The following is a 17,395-nucleotide window of genomic DNA, read 5'->3' as shown; positions in this document are numbered from 1 at the left end:
CCAACAAATAACGATGAACATTAAGAAAACTGTCCACCATAAAACAACAAATAGCTAATGTACCTGAATTCTTCATTAAAGAATGGAGTTTTTTCTTTCACTACCAGTTGCCTAGTGTCCACCTTTTATCAATGTTACAAGCATGGCACTGAGAACAGAGACAATGCAAAAGATTAAATTTGCAGTCTTGATGTAAATTTGCCATTTTGATGTAAAAATATTTTGTAGTTGGTTTATAAATATTTTACTAAAATCTACAGAAAATAAATCACTGAACTGTTTTGATTATGATCCATCATTTTGTGCATTCTGAAAATTTTCATTGATGGGAAATACAAACATGTTTTAATAACTGCATTAAAAATACATGCAGACTAACTTTTCCACGTGTAAAAAGCAACTATCACCTCCTGTACATCATAAAAAGTGAATGGGGGCTGATTACATCTTTGTCCAAATTAACCCATTGAAAAGATTTTAAAAATGCAATGAAACTTCTTTAGAACTTCAAACTCTAGCTCAGACACCCCTGGTTTGGAGCTTTTTATAAGGAAATTTTTCTGACGAACCATTGCTTTATGAGCATTTTATTTCATTAAGGGCTAATCCTGTTTTGCAATAGGTAAATGTTTGGGGAAAAAAATCTAGATCTAATATATATAATGAAGTTTCATTGCACATAAAATTTGTTCACAAAATGTTGCTTTTTGTAGTTTACTGAATTTATTTATATTACATGCTTAATTCAACCTGAATTAATCTGAGGGACATTATGATTCATCTTTTCTAATTCTAGAGGGTGGGATTTCCCAGTGTAATTTCTCCAGCATCTATTCAAATATTCACCTATTACTTAAGAAAAATTATAGGAGCCTTAATAAGTGAAAAAGAAGAAGAAAATGCCACACGTCTTGCTCAGATACCTCAGTACACAAAACCGAGAGCTATGTTAGCCCCTGGCGATCATGTGTGACACGAGGGCGCTCACTTCCTCATTGTGCTTTCATCACACCAACTTTAAGCTGGCCCCATGAGAGGTGACGTGATTGTCACTATGTCTGATGTCCTCAGGCAGCAAGAGGTGAAAGGACTCTTATTCTAACAGTTCTCCCTCTACTCCTGGGCCAAGGGGAGTAAATAAAAGAACAAATGCAACTCTACCAGGAACAAGTCTGCAGTGTAAACAGGTATGTCTCAGGGCTTATTGTATCTAACTGCATTCTATTAGGTTGGCATACAAGTAAGTGTGGGTTTTGCTATTATTTTTAACCTTTTAAACTGCAATTACTTTTGCACCAACCTAATATTTCACAGTCTTATCTTTAAGGGGAATGGAGGTTTCCATTTATCCTAAGACCATTTCCTGTATCTCATGACGCAAATTATCAGGTTCTGTCAAAGGATAGGGCTTTCCTTTTCGATCGATCATTTAAAGCAAATTAATGCACTTGTTAAAAGGGGGGAAGGGAACCTCTCAGGATAGAGGATTAAGTGGGAGGTAATGTGATAAGACTAGATTAAAATTCCCAGTTGCCTTCTTTATAACGCACAGCGGAAAACCAGCTTTAGGTGTTTCCTCAACTTTCCATAGAATCTTTGAATTATAGGACCTTTCCATGACTTACTAGCTTCCTCTCCTAAAAAAGAGGGACACAACAACAACAAAGGTATACCCTACAGCTTTCGTGTGCAAAATGATCAATAAATTAATTTCACTTCTGCAAAATATAAAGTGCATACCAATGCTATGCGATTGTAACACTCATTCTCGAAACAGCGTTACTGCTGTTTGCAATAGTGAGCTACAAAAATATATGGTTCAAACTGAAAACTGGTCTGTTAAGTACCAAGAATTCTTGCAAAGAAATAAAAACAACCAGGATGGAACACGACTCACTCCCTAGGCACGACATTCCCAACTCAGTTGTTTCGCCAAGGCAGTCATTGTCATGGCAGTGACATTGGCAGTCATGGATATATTACTTTGAAGAAGAAAAACTTCATGAACTCTAAGTATGATTCTTGAGAGGAAAAAAGAAACAACAAAAAAAAGAAAACCCCTGATATACAAAACTAGCTGAAACGTAAAGATTCATCTTCTGAAAGCAGATATGTTAACTTAGTGAAAAGAATGGTCTTAATGTTTTGGCAAAGTCTTTCCCAGCCCAGAGTAAACACAAAATGAGCAGGCTGGAGTGAAATCGTTTCACAGTGTACAGAGCAGTTCGCATGGATGCTGCCACAGCAAAGTAAGCGGACATGTATTTGAGGTTGTTTGCATGAGTCAAACTTTGCAATGAGTAACTCACCTAGGAAGATAGGAATTATTTCTATGATTTGCAAAAGAAATGATCTAGTAAAGTTGTACTAGCTACATTTTTAAAAAAGTAGTTCTACATGGTTTGCTCATTATAGACAAATCTATTCACAGTATGCGTGACTACATTACATGTAAAATCATATGGCTAAAGAAAATGAATTAACACAGAACATGGGAAAATATCCCCCACATGTTTTAAAATGCCCTGCAATTTTCACATTCAAAATTTTATGCATCTAAATCTAAAAAAATATTATATGGAATACTCTTAAGTTACACAAACTGATAATAATTTACTGTATTTGTTTTTTACTCTAATAGGAGCAAATTACCACATACTTGAACAAAGTTAAAATAGTTACTATTTCTTTATAATAAATTTGATGTATAATTTACTTTACTTGTGCTTTTTGCACCAATTTATAAATACAGTATACGTAATACACAACCAAGACGGACACCAACATTAACAATTAAATTCAAAATAGCAAATACTTACCATACAAAATAAACAGCAAATACATCTTTTATGAAAACCAGAGGTTTCTGGACTTGGGGGCCAGATTCTCTGGAAACCATGTCAAGTTTGAGCTCTGAGGAATCTCAGGCCAGCTGTGAGATTTTTTTCTTTTAACTCAAGTTGGCATAAGGTTCAAGAAAACCAAAACTGGAGAGTCATTTTTGCCAAATCTGGCAATAAATTATTGGAACAATTCCACCGTTGTTTGTTTGGGCCTTTACAATTGACATGTTGTATCTTCACAAAGACTCTGGTCAATGATCTTGCCACTGAAAACAAATTTGAGTACAGCTACTTCTAACAGGCTTCTACAGGTCTCAGTGTGGCTCTTGTGGAAGCCTGGGCGTAAGTTCTTGGTCTCAGAAGCTTAAGTACTAAGCAACAATCTGTTTCAGCACCTTTTGACCACTACGAAAGCCAAGAAAACTTCTACTTAAATAAAAACAAACTTTATAAAGTGCTTATGAAATTACAAACATTTCAAATTAGAGCAATGCAAATAAATGTCCATTTCACCATCAAAGGTGAATCCAGAATAAACGGGTCACTTTCCTGTCAAGATCTGACATGCCTTTCAAATCAGTAGTTTGGTCCGGCACAGTTTGCAAAAAAGAAAAGAAAATAAATAAATAAATAAATAATCTTCATCATTAATGAATACATAAATATTTTAAATCCACCATAACTCATTCTTTCTATAACGATGAGATTAAAAAAAAAGAAGAAGAAAAGCATCAATTTCAAAAGGTCTCCTACCAAACCCCAGAGTAGGCCCGCATGATCCACATTTTCAAACCTACTTTCAAGTTGAATGCAACAAAACCAAACCACACCTCCTCCTTTGCTTTTGGTTTAAACACCTTTGTATGAAATGTAGCATAAAATATAGGAAAACTTCAAAGAAATGAAAGAACAAAGGGACGTTTCTAAAGATGACTAATGCATTAAATGTGATTTTCCGTTTTTCAGTGCAAACTTAAAAGTTCATGTCTTGTCCTCTTCCAGACTTCAGAAGTGTGAAGGATGCCCATAGGGAGTCACTCCTTGCTGTGGCTGGTTACCTAATGAGAAAAATAAATGCAAATAAATGGCAGATGCAAAATTATGCCATAGACAGAGGATACCCTTTTGTCACTGCTCTCAGTAACAGCCTGAGGAGTAGGGGAACAGACTGGCCAGGAAGTACAGTCCTGGCCTACAAACCCGAGTGGCGGAGTGTTGACACCACTGCTGAGTTCATTCCGCAGAGAAGCTAGGGCCATATCTGAGTCCCACACCTGCCAGCACAAGGCTGAGGATGAGGGGAACCGGTCCATCCAAAGTCTCTGATCTGAGAAACAACTCAATGCTAACAGACAAAAGGACTGTAAGTATCATAAAACATTTAAAGTTCTCAACATTTTTATGAAAGCACACCAGCAATTCTTTAACACTGACATTGGAAGACGTTAGAGAAGTAGCTTGAAACTGGACAATTTTCTGCAAATGGTCAACACACGTGTAACAGAGAACTGTGCAAGAGTATATGTATATATAAAAGCAGCTATGTATGTGTTAACTCAAGTGTGTGCCTATGCATATATTCACATGTGCGCACGCACACACAGGAAAAAACACAATCAGTAGGTCCAAAAAAAGACAGGAGTAGAACTAGCTACTGCTGGCCCTTGTCTGGTGAGACTATTCAAATCCAGAGGCCCCATTCGATAGGCTATGATAGAAAAGGAGCCCTCTGGAGTTGTGCAGTGAGCAACTCAGCTTAGATGCCCTTATTCAACAAAGGAGGTTGGCACAACTGCTAACATCAGGCAGCAGAGTATATATAGGCAGACCTCGGAGATGCTGCAGGTTCGAGTCCAGACCACTCACTGCAATAAAGTGACCTGTCATCTTTTGGCTGGTGGAGGGTCTTGCCTACAATTTGTAAAGAACACAACACCTGTGAAGTGAATGAAACGCGGTGTGCCTGTATGGTGGTTAAAATGGGCTGTGGAAGGAGAACGTCTGAGTGCCACTCCCAGCTCCGTTCCTCACTGTTAGCTGAATAACCTTGGGCGAATGTGTCAATGTCCTTGGTCTTTAGTTGTTTCCTCACCTATACTATGGGAACAATAATCATATCCAATCTCATGGGGTGGTTTAGGAATTAAGTGAATGAATACATGTCAAGTCGTGGTGTGCCTGGATCCAAGAAAGGGCTCCATAAATGACGGCTTAAAAAACAAAAAGCTGCCTTTCACAAGCTCTGGGAAACATTAAACAGGAGGTGATATGCTCCCTAAATAGGTACTACTACATAAAAATCATGGGTACATATTTCTAAACACTAGGGGAAAAAAAAATCTAAATTGTAAACTCATTGTCTCGGCCTTAAAATTATATTCTCTTTAGCCAGGTGAAAACACGATCTTTGGAATTAATGAAACAATGAAATTTTAACAGCACATTTGTTTCATGGATCACACCTATTAAACAGAAGTTGGAAAAGACTGAGTTAAGTGATTTAACTGAAATTAAATGAGGCTGTAAGAGGAACATACATTTAGCAGGAAAAAGATCTTGGTTATGACTGGTAGAGATACAAGGTATATGATGTCTTCCGCCAGGCAATCAACAGACAGCAGCCAGGCAGAAAATTAAAACCAAGCCGCCCCCTTTTCCTCATAATATTCTACGAGTCACCCAACTGCCTGCATGACTATGTGCTCTTCACTCTGTACCCCCAAAGCCTACAATCTGACACCAGGAGCAATTGCCCCCCTCACTCCTCACTTCACGGATGAAATACTACATGACCCAGATAATGATGGCAGAGTTGGCACCAGAATTGAGGTCTGACTTCCAGGCCAATATTCATTGCAACACAGGGGGCTGGCTCCCATTTCTAAATGAATTTCCTGTCCCGTGACTCCAGCACAGGGGTGATTCGATTCACAGAAGCACGCTGCTTGGCATCCAGATGAGGTGGGTTGAAATGGGTTGGAGAGATGCACTCAAGACGCAGCATAATTTAAAAAAATATACATCACACCACACAGCAGGCAAAGTTACTGAGGAAGATGGGTCTAGTGCTCGGCCTCCCTTTATCTGTGATCTTTGGGGGTGAGCGGGGTCTGACCTCCTTCATCAGTACCCTACAGGGTATCAGCTGAGCTGTTCTTGGAACCTTCCAGCTTTATAAAAGGGGCACCTGCAGTTCCACACGGATTCCCCCAAATGAAAAGAAACAGTTCCAGGTTCAGATGGAAGCAACAGGAAAACATTTTCACTGAAAAAAAAAAAAAAAAGACTAGGGCCTTTCTAAGGAAAGAAGCATTCAGACCACAACCAAACTAAAACACGATGAGAACACCATGGACTAAACCAAGGATAAACATGGTATGGAGGAAGACTGCAGTTTCTGAGGAGCCAGCACTGTGTTTTGCTCGCTTGCTGGCGTGTCATTTCTCGGGAGCCATCTGCTGGGCGCCGGAGGGGTACTTACTAGAAAGCTGCTTCTGGAGCTGCCGCACCAGGGCGGCCGTCTGTTGCTGCTGCTGGGTCTGCTGCAAACCTTGCCTGGGAAACTGTAATTGTGACAGGAGAAAGAGAGAAGTCAGCCTCTGGTGCCCATCACAGACGAGAGCGCACAGAAACGGCTCCCGGGGTTAGTCTGCAGTGTCCTTTAAATACTTCAGGACAAAGGTGCCACACCCGGTGAGCGTTCATTCATTTTCATCTATACCTTGGTGAACACCTTAAGTGACCAGGGCATTTAAAACCTCATCTCCAGGCAGTTACTTGGCATTTATTTGAAGAATCCTGATGAAGGCGTCCACGCTCCAGCGGTGGCCCGGGACTTCCAATATCCTTGTTAGCTCCCCCTTTCCCAGGTGGCGAATGAGTCTCACCACATGCTGAACCGTTGTCATTTTGGCAGTGATGTGTTCAAGCACCGCAGGCCCTGCCTTGCGTGGAGACAGGAATGTGCTGAGGCAGGGCAGTGCCCTCAGGTCTAGGATTCTTGGGACGACGGATCGATGACGGTTGGCCAACCCCACTCCCCCGCACGCTGTGCCCAAAGCTTAGGGTGAACCCAGTGAGGCACCAAGGGACAAGCTTTAAGGAAGCGCTCACTTCTGGGGTTATGCAAGTGTAGGCAAAGCATGAGGCCCACGTGCCCTAGTTCTAGCCATTAAGTTGATACAAAAAACTATGATACAAGAATCTATCTGGGTAGAAGCAAAATTATTTTTGATTAAAATCATTGGTAGTGCTGATTTTTTCCCCTTAACCTTCCAATTTCAGACTGTCACGCTTTTCTTCCTTCCCTTCTGTCCCTCTCCCCCTTCCCGCCCGGCTAATTGTTGATGTAACAAAACAAGTGTTCTAATTTAATACACGGATTAAGCAAACACTTCCGAACTGTGCTGGCTTCTCACTTACCCACCAGGCACCTTTCCCACCAGCAGGGGGCGCAGTGCTCGCCCGGCCTCCCGCGTGGAGGGTGTCAGCAGGCCAGCCCCCTGCCTTCCGACTTGTAGGTGGGAGGGGCACTCCCAGGGCAGAAGGAGACCAAGCTTTGGTTTTTGCCAATTTCCTTCATAACGGGTGTCTGCTGGTGGAACGCATTTCTCTGGGAGGGCCACAGCTCCTGCCATTGGTCCTCTCCTTTCCGCTCCCTCTTCTTGCCCCACAAGCCCCAGCAGTAGTTACTGCTCCCAGCCCCAGGCGTTTCATCACCCCCAATTAGCGTCCCTTAACTCTGTCCATACCTCTGTAAGTAGTCTTTAAAAAAAACCAAAAAACAATTACCCAGTAGGAATGAAACATATATTTCCTCCTCAGAGCTTCCCAATATCACCAAAAATAGCCCAGGACTGCCAGATTTAGTAGATGAAAATATGCAACACCCAGTTAAATGTCAATTTCAGATAAACAACAAATTTATGTTTGGTTCTCAGTATGTCCCAAGTAATATTTGGGACATAATTCCACAGTTATTCACTGTTTACCTGAAACTCAAATGAATTGGGGTCCTGTATTTTATCTAGCAACTCTAATTACAGGGCATTGCTGGGTTCAAGTTGAATATGTGGCACGACACCTCGCTCAACTGTCTTCCATTAGACGGTGAGTGACTTAAGGATAAAGACTTGGGCTTGTCTATTAATGTATCCCTACTATCCAGCAGTGCCAGGCACACAGTAGGTGCTCAGGAAACATGAACAGAATGACTAACTCTGAAGTGCCTTCAATTTCCAAACCTTCCGAATCACAAGAAAGGTACACCTCTACCAATGTCACTATTTCCCCTGATACAAAGAAGGACAATGGCAGCTTGCCATTTTCTTACTGCCCAAATCAAGAGGGAAAAAGAAAACAAAAATCCACTTTTCACTGATGTGAAAATGTTTGTAAAATATGAAGTGGTTTTTCTAGTCAGTGTTTTCTACGCTTATTTGGAAGTATTATCCTATTTATTTACAAAGCTAATATGGTTCTATATGCTGGGCAGTGTTCTGACACTGTTAGCCCATTAAATCCTGACGTGGTAAGACCCAGCCTCAGTCTCTCACACAGAGTCCTGGGGCAGATGTGGTTTGGGATTCGATACATGTATGATTTATTATGAAACAGTCGTAATATACAGACCAAGCAAGGTCTAGGACAGTGCTCCATACACAAACAGCTTACATTTCCGAAGCAAAACACAGGAATAGTCATATCAGGTAAAACAAATTAAAAGAGCTTTATGTCTGTTCACGTCAGCTTTTGCTACCAAATGAACTCAGGTCAGGTTTAGCTGTTCAATGAGTAATAAATAAAATTTCTGTTTTCACAGGTGTCTGTATTTTGGAATTGTGAACTTTTAATGCTATTATTGTCCCTTCATAGATTGAGGAGACTTAGACTCTGAGGGGTTAGTCACTTGTCCATGATCCCTGTCAGGAAGTTTTGGAGCTGGAATTCCGACTAAGCTTTCTGGGTCCAGAGCTCATGCTCTTAGCCACATCCAGTACTAGCCTTAATTGGAAGTATTAGCTTTCAAATATTAATTTATTTGGAAATAATCACAACTTCTAAATGGCTGACTGCAAATATGTCTAATCTCAACTTATCAGCTGATTAAGGTACACAGTGCATAAATAAAACATTTGTTCATTCAACACATACTTAGCTGCCTTCTTTATGTTCATTTAAAGTCAGCTTCACATAGAGTAATTCATAGACTGAAACACTCTAGCCATCTCCGCAGTCTCTCTATTTTGAAGAGCCAAGGCAGTAACTGGTTACCTGGAAAGTTAGTGTGTGTGTGCGCACGCGCGCGCGCGTATTCGTGGGTGTATATATATGTTAGGGAGTGGCAGGTGGTCTGCTGGGTGGCCTCAAGAGATTATAGCCCTTGGGGGGGACCCTAAGACTCTATTGGGGGTATTTAAAAGGTCAAAACCATTTTCATAATAACCTAAGAAATTTGTTTTTTATCCTCATTCTCTCATGAGTGTACAATGCAGTTTTTGAGAGGCTACATAATATGTGATATTGCAACAAACTGAATGTCTTTTTAACTCAAACATTAGAGAAATTTTCAAACACGCAAAACAATGTCATTCTTCTCAGTAATTTTTTATTTTGAAATATATGCCTGCTTTTGATAAAAAAGCTATTTCTGTTCTTATGTAATGAGTTGTTCAGAATTAACAAATAAATAGTTAACATTTAATTTCTAATACAGTAAATACTGATAGACACGTAAAAGCTCGTTGGGTCCACAAGTTTTGAATGTGAAGGGGTTCTGAGGCCAAGAAATTTGGTACTAGCTTCCTTGGGCTGACCGGAAGGAAGTGGGGGGAGGGATCTATGGCCTAGTCTTCTTAGTTGTCGTGTTTTACCATATCTGTTTCTATCAAGGCCACCTGATACTAATTTTAACTTGCTTTAATTGGTATATGGATATGAGCAAGCAAGAGACCACACGTGCAATTTCCAGGGCCCTGGAACCCTACAACCCTCCTCGCCCCCCCCAAAATCTCACTGCTGAGCATTTCAAATCAAGTCACTGAACTCTTCCCTCCTGCAAAAAAAAAACAAACAAACAAAAAAAAACCCGGGACGCTGTATGGCTGAGGAAGCATAAAACCATCAGGAGAAATTTAAAGTCATCTTCCCACGCTCCTCCCCAAACTTACTGAATTAGAATTTCTGGGGCAAATATGCTGAAAATCTGTGCTTTTAAATGGTTGCCTCAGGTGGTCCGATGCTTGGCTAGATTTTGGAATCATCCCTGAAGTGAGTTGGAACTTTTCTCTTTCCAAAACAGGTCAATAAATAGGTCAATTGAGGTTTCCTAGAGGTCCTAAAAGTCACAATCTGGGTATGTTTAACTTTTCCTGCTTAAATGAAGAGGGCAAGATTTTTCTGGACTCTATCCATCCAAGAGACGATCATGGCTTCTCTCACCTCTGTGCCTCTGCAGATGTTAATCCTTCTGGAATACCCTTCCTCCTCTTCCATCCTGCCCTGCACCCTCCTAAAAACGACCCAGCCTTCAAAAATCAGCTCAAGCTGTCACCTACGCTGTCCAGCGAGTGAATCCACTGCTCTTGTAGCCTTATTACAAAACATGATGTAACCTGCCAATTGCTTCTCTCTCAAGCATTCTGGATTTTGACCTCCTTGGAGCAGGAGCTGTGCCGGGCTCCTGCTGCAACCACAAGACAAAGTACAGAGTCTCCAGTGTCAGGTGTCATAGGCCAACAAGGCATGGCCACTCACCAGTAAACATTCTCTGCTGAACTAAAAAAACATACATTAAAATGTATCTTGATGTATTCTGACTGACCCCTAAGTGTCTATTTTGACAACACACATTTTTTCAAGAACATTACATTTTTCTGCTCAATCATTACTAAGGGAAAAATGCATTACTGACGAGTAATTTCTAGTTAAATACACGCCATGGATTCTTTCTTTGTCTCAGAAAAGCTGACTTCTTTGGGTTCGTCTTTTTGGAGCAGAAGCAGACACTGAGTCGTCACGACCATAAGCAGGGCTGATGGACCTAGCTCATTCAGACGACTAGCCTTCTTTTTTTTAAATTAAATTTAGTGGGGTGACAATGGTTAGGAAAATTATATAGGTTTCAAGTGTACACGTCTATAATACATCACCTATGTATCACACTGGGTGTTCACCACCCAGAGTCAGTTAGTTCTCCTTTCTTCCCTGAACTATGCCTTTCTTTATTTATGGATAATGTGTGGCGTTTTTCCTTTACTACTACGACATTTAACAAAGCATTCAACAACATGTTTCCAGATCCAGGCACTTTCCTGGGTTCACAAAAGGGAATAAAATACTGTTCTTGCCTTCTGACAGCTGTGAGGTTCTCACAAGAGCAAAAGAACTTATTGGTACCACACTATTGGTGAGCAAAGGGACAAAGCACCAAGGCAACATTTATTTCAAACCTGCACTGGCAATTGTCAGAGTCCACGGACAGTTTCAGGCTCTGATGAGCACGACACAGCCCTTCATGTGACCAGTTCAGCAGAGCAGACAGCAGTATTGCAGAGGCCCGTCCACTGAGCCTATGGACAGAAACACACCGGCAGGCGGCAGCCTCAGAGAGGACCGGCAGCCAATGGATTTCACGGTATTCAGTGTGCGTTTACTTACAAGGTAACTAGCAACTTGCATGTGGTAATTTTCCTTCGATCTGCACACCAGCAGTTTTTTTATTGGAAAAAAAATATATCAAATGTATCTGTCCTGTTAACAGAAATCTCCCGAAAATATCTTCTCCAACTTCCTTTTATAAATATTAATCTCCTTTCCCTTTGAAAATAAAAAAAAATCCAAATTCATGCAAAGAAAGGAAACATAGCTCAATAAATTGCTCTGGACCTCATTTCTTTCCTTTGAAAAGGAGAATAATATCTCATCTGGCTACTTTACATTCCAGAGGCATTCTGAAAAACTTTTCAGTTACTCTGAATGGAACATAAGAATGTTTTGAGGACGATTATATGACAGTTTCACATATGATCTTTGACTAAAAGTTAATGCAGTTGTTTAAATAACTATTTCTGCCACTATGCATATAAAGCATGTATTTATTCAATGTGATACTGACAGAAGGATGAGTCAATTTAAAAAGACAAAAAAGACAAAAAGCTTTCTAAAAGACGTTATAAAGCTTTCTGTTACCGTGTTTTCCCGGTCACACAACTAGGACACCCAGAGTTTAAGATGAAAAGAAATGACACAGCAGGATGGGGTAAACATCGTTTTCTAAAAAGCTTGAACCAGCTTTAAAGAAAATCATGGCCCGTTTAACATATTTAGCTAAGAGATAATTTAATCATCACAGCTCATAAGCTTTAAAAGTAGCTTTCAAGTCAAGAACTATATTTAGGCCAAAACTAGAGAGGCCAAATATAATTTTCCAGCGAGGGCACCTAGTCTTGCTTTCCAGATGTTCTTCTTTCACAGAAAAGTGACTTAAATAAGCAAAAGACAAACAGGCATTGATATTAAGCCAACACCAGATTTAATTGGTTAATTACACGAGCTTTTCTTACATTTTCTTGCTCTTTTCACAGAAAAGCTGTTTTCTGATGACACTTTTGGAAAAAGCGCCCATTTCTGTCCTCAGTTAGTTTTAACTGCTAAGTAGACACTTTTGATGGCAGTGACCAACCTGCCTGCGTGGGTGCTGATGATCACTGTCCCACATGTCTCAGCTGCTCTTGTCCACAAGGGAACAGACAGACTGACAAGGGAACAGTCACAAAGCAGTGCCTCAAGCCCTAATACTGCCTTTAGAGGTCCCCGCATTCATCCTCCCCCATTAAGCGTTCTCAAACTTCTCATACTCTTCTTGACCTCTGTTATGGGTTGAATTATGTTCCCCACAAAAGATATGGTGGGGTCCTAACCCTCAGCACCTCAGAATGTGACTTTATTTGGAGATGGGGGTCTTTACATTTAATGATCAAGTTAAAATGGTCCTTAGGGCAGGATCTGAGGTCATTAGGTAAGATAATTGTCCTGATGAAAAAGGGAAATTTGAACACAATTTCCGTGAGAAGACGAAGGCAGAGATCATGGTGATGTTTCTGTGGGCCCAGGAACGCCAAAGGTTGCCAGCGAATCACCAGAAGCTCGGGGAAAGCTGAACTGCTGACACATTGATTGTGGAGCTCTACCCTCCAGAACAGTGAGACAATAAATACTTTTCCACTGCATAAGCCACCCAGTGGGTGGTACTTTGTTAGAGCAACCTTAGCAAACCAATACACCCTCTATAAATCTTTTACTATTTCCCGTTTCTAGGGCTGTTCTAAGCCACCTGGCAGCAGAGAGCACGCTTGGCACAGCAGCAGTGGGCGCCACAACCTCCGGCAGAGTGCGGGACTCCACTGTACGTACTGAGTAAGCACTGGGTGAATGCAAGTGTGACTGTCACCAGATAGTGGCAGGGAAGTCATGGGGGAGGGGCGTGTCTGTGTTACCACTGCCACTTCTCCCGAGACTGCATGAATCAGCACCCGAATGAGTCAGAGCTGGCTTCTCTTCAACAGCCGGCTTACTGCTCTGTCTCTAGCAAGGAAAGAAACAAAGAACGAAGAAGCACACTGGCCAGACACAAGAACTGGATCTGATGGAGATGTTTATAACAAAAGTCATAAATATGTTTACAAGGCATATAATAAATCTTAGTGGAACTAATAAGAAAAGGAACAATACCAAAAGATAAAAAGAAATATAAATGCTTTCTTAATATTGCTGAGGCTTTGTGCTTTTGCTGTTCTAACGATACACACTTAGAGATAACTTTTTTCTTATACTTCTGTTTTCTTTCATTGTGAGAAGACCAAAAACAGAAGAATAGGGGCGGCCGGATGGCTCAGTTGGCTAGAGCGTGAGCTCTGAGCAACAGGGTTGCAGGTTCGATTCCCACATGGGCCAGTGAGCTGCACCCTCCACAACTAGATTGAAGATAATGAGCAGCCGCTGAGCTGCCAGAGGGGTGGCTGGATGTCTCAGTTGGTTAGAGCGCGAGCTCTCAACTACAAGGTTGCTGACTCAATTCCTGCATGGGATGGTGGGCCGTGCCCCTTGCAACTAAGACTGAAAAATGGCGACGGGACTTGGAGCTGAGCTGTGCCCTCCACAACTAGACTGAAGGACCATGACTTGACTTGGAGCTGATGGGCCCTGGAGAAACACACTGTTCCCCAACATTCCCCAGTAAAAATTAAAAAACAAACAGAAGAATAGAACATATATCAAAATATCCCTTTAAGTATTGTTTTTGAAATTGGAAACAATCTAAATGTACAACAGTAGGTGGTATGACTAAGCAAACAGCAGAACAATATAATGGACTGATTTCACAGCTACTGAAAATTATAAACATGGACTATATTAACTATATTAAAGTTAAAAGCATATGTAAACAAATATGCTAAATAAAAGCATGCTTAGAAAAAACTAATCACAATCATGAACAATCATGTAAAAACCAAGATCACTGACCATCCCTGTAACTTCTAATTCTAAAATTATCGGAAATCTACCACTTTAAGTGATACTTTAAATTATCTAGCCCATCCTAAGGCTTAGGACAGGTATAACATTTCTGTGTTGGTAAAAATCATTGCTGCCTAGATTACAATGTAGTGCTCTAAATATCAAAATAGGACATTGTGATTCTCAAGGGAGCTTTTAAAGAGACTTCAGCTTAAAAAAAAAAAAAAGCCATAAAAAGCCTAGTGTAGATTTTACTATCCATTAAGATTGCTGCAATGGAATTTTTTTGTTTCTCTGGAACTACTTTCTTTAAACACAACAGGGAAAAATCATGTGCTATGTTCTGACAAATCCACTCAATCCCTGAGATGGAAATATTTTAAGCTAATGAGTTGAAATACAACCTAGTACACTAAAAAGCTTCAATATTGCCGTAGAAGTTAAAACTGTATAAATTTGACATATATTCTTCACACATAATAAATTTATTAAATATTTATGGAACTGCTAGATAAGTAGAAAGATTAAATTCCCTTATATTAGAACTATTTTAATTTTGGTGGAACATGGGGATAGAGTCTCCTCTCAATTCTGCATAAACTGATCCTCGGCTTCAAATTATAATTAAGAAATTTAAAGACAAATCCTGTCCCAGCCCTATAAATTTAACTCTGTGATAGATTCAATTGTGTTTTTTTTTAATGCTACCCAAAATAACGATTCCATTTCAGGCACTTGATATTAATATTTATCTGTGTTTATGTGGCATAATTCTTTAAAACACTGATTTTATACCCTTAATATTTTATATATCTCCCACATATTACATTATAAACCAACTAATGTTTAACAATAGGTGGATGAAAGGCCAAAGAGAAAGACTAAAGAAGACACTGTTATTGTCTGCTTAATTATAGATATCAATCCAATTCAAGTTCTTGGTTAAAATGATTAACTATTTTATAAGGATGTGTGCCTACAAATTAAAGTCAAGATTTTTTAAAAAGTAGAATTCATACAGTCTTAGGATGGTAGTTATACATCTGTGTGATTAAATAGAGTTTAAATACATAAAAAATACACGGTGGAAATATAAATAAACTTAAATATATAGGTTAAATGAATAATAGATTTTATTTGTAAGCCACATATATGTGCATATTTCATATGTAAGATATATATTTACACAATGACTTAAATGTCAAAAAAACAGCTAAAAATGTACAATACCATACTGTTATATACTCAAAAGTAATAAAAGCAGTCCTACATTTAATTTTTTTTTGTTAAAGTAGGTATTATGTAACTATTTCCTTATTAGCAATGGCTAGCCAAAGAAATTATATTTCTGAAATTAATGGGCTCCTTAGTTGAGTGCTCATTTATGAATTTGCATTAAATCTCTGAAAAGGTATAATTATAGGTATAATACAAAAGGTATAATTATATTACGGTTATTTCCCCCCGTTTCTGAAATAATCTGTGTTGCTAACATGAGCATTACAGCATAAGAAGTCTTTGTTTTAAATTAGAAAGAAAAAAAGGCTAAGGATTTGCCAGGTCACCATCAAATATTCCAAACAGTCAACATGACATCATTTCTATTTCTTGGCTTTCTCTCGAAATACCACCAGAATGTTTTGTTGTATAGAGAAACAAAAGAGTAGGGCTACTTTAAGCTTTTTTAGTGCCTCAGATACTACTATTCCTAGGGAAAGCGAATTATTACACTGCCAAATTTCATCTCATTGAAGTCAGACACAACTTCAGAACACTGGGGAAAGTTGGAGGAAGAAGTTGAAGTCCTCTCCATAGCTGAACGTTTTAAAATCAGAGTCAAATGTTAGGCTTCACATTTAAAACACAGTTTAGGGAGCTACACATAGATAAAGAAAGAAAAAGGGAAAGCTATTCCGTAAAAAATAATACCAACTGCTAAATGCAGAGAAAGTAACAGTTAGCAAATCATCACTTTTCCCCTATCATATTAAAAATGGATTTAGGCAAGAATAATTTAATATATGCTAACACTAGTGGGCATATAGTGTTATGTACTCATGAAATCTGATGAGTACAATTAGATTATATCAAACATCCCCATGAATTACTAATTACAAAAGGAAAGTCAGGAACTTTACAGTTAGAAAATCTATCAGATCACCCAAACAAAGAGATTAAAGTAATATCACCAATAATGTATATCCTAATGTAATACACTGAAAAAGATGTCACCTCTGCAATATTCCTGCCAAAAAATGCATGATCTGAATCTAATCATGAGGAAACATCAGACAAATCAAACTGAGTAATATTTTACAAAATTCTACACCCTCAAAAATGTCAATGTCATGAAGACCAAAGGAAAAAAAAAAGGCTGCAGAATTTTTCAAGGTTAACGGTGAGTAACATACGTGAAAGCTCAATGCAAAGTGTGATGCTAGACCAGAAAAAAACCTGCAACAAAGGACATTATCGATGCAATTGGTACAATTTGCAAAAGATGTATATAGATTGTCGTATTCCATTAATGTTACCAATTTCCCGATTTTAATAATTGTACCAAGTTTCTATAAGAAAATATCCTGTTCTCGAAAAAACATACTGAAGTATTTGGAGTGAAGGGGCATGAGTCTGCAACTTTCTCAAGTGTACAGATCAGGATAAAAAAGTTGTGTGTGTTTGTGTGTCGAATAATAAAGTAAATGTGACAAATGTTAATAATTAGTGAATCTAGGTGAAGCATTTATGGCAATTCTTTGTATTATTCTTGCAACTCTTCTGTTAGTTTGAAATTGTATCAAAATAAAAAGTTATATCCTGTTCTTAGGAGAGACGTTAGACTCATCCAGCAGTATCTCACCCAAAGGATTCCCTTCTACATTTGTAAGGCAGTCAGCCAATTCCTGCTAATACTCCACTGAAGATAAAGTAGGCAGTCTGTGAATGTTTATATACTGCCTCTACTTGAAAAGAATTCTGAAGGTGGCTTGCAATACATGTCAGAGACACGTTAAAAAATATATATATCAAAGCTA

At 39.2% G+C, this 17,395-nt stretch overlaps 1 protein-coding gene across 4 annotated transcripts in view; it reads right to left on the bottom strand.

Annotated features, from left to right (window-relative positions):
- Positions 1-83: 83 nt before the first annotated feature.
- MED12L (mediator complex subunit 12L) overlaps positions 84-17,395 on the bottom strand; it is a 314,918-nt gene continuing 297,606 nt past the window's right edge. For 3 of the 4 annotated variants that reach the window (XM_033088254.1, XM_033088259.1, XM_033088257.1), the window contains 2 exons: positions 6,325-6,406; positions 84-3,901 (listed from right to left, as the gene is read on the bottom strand). In XM_033088254.1, the coding sequence (XP_032944145.1) occupies positions 3,849-3,901; positions 6,325-6,406 (135 nt within the window). In that variant the 3' untranslated portion in view covers positions 84-3,848. The remainder of the gene's footprint in view (positions 3,902-6,324; positions 6,407-17,395) is intronic. The other variant, XM_033088262.1, reaches the window with a different exon arrangement.

The sequence above is a fragment of the Rhinolophus ferrumequinum genome, chromosome 2, assembly GCF_004115265.2.
Source record: "Rhinolophus ferrumequinum isolate MPI-CBG mRhiFer1 chromosome 2, mRhiFer1_v1.p, whole genome shotgun sequence".
In the NCBI taxonomy this organism is placed as follows: domain Eukaryota; kingdom Metazoa; phylum Chordata; class Mammalia; order Chiroptera; family Rhinolophidae; genus Rhinolophus; species Rhinolophus ferrumequinum.
Note: the sequence above shows the minus strand (reverse complement) of the source record. Positions and strands in the feature narration are given on the sequence as shown.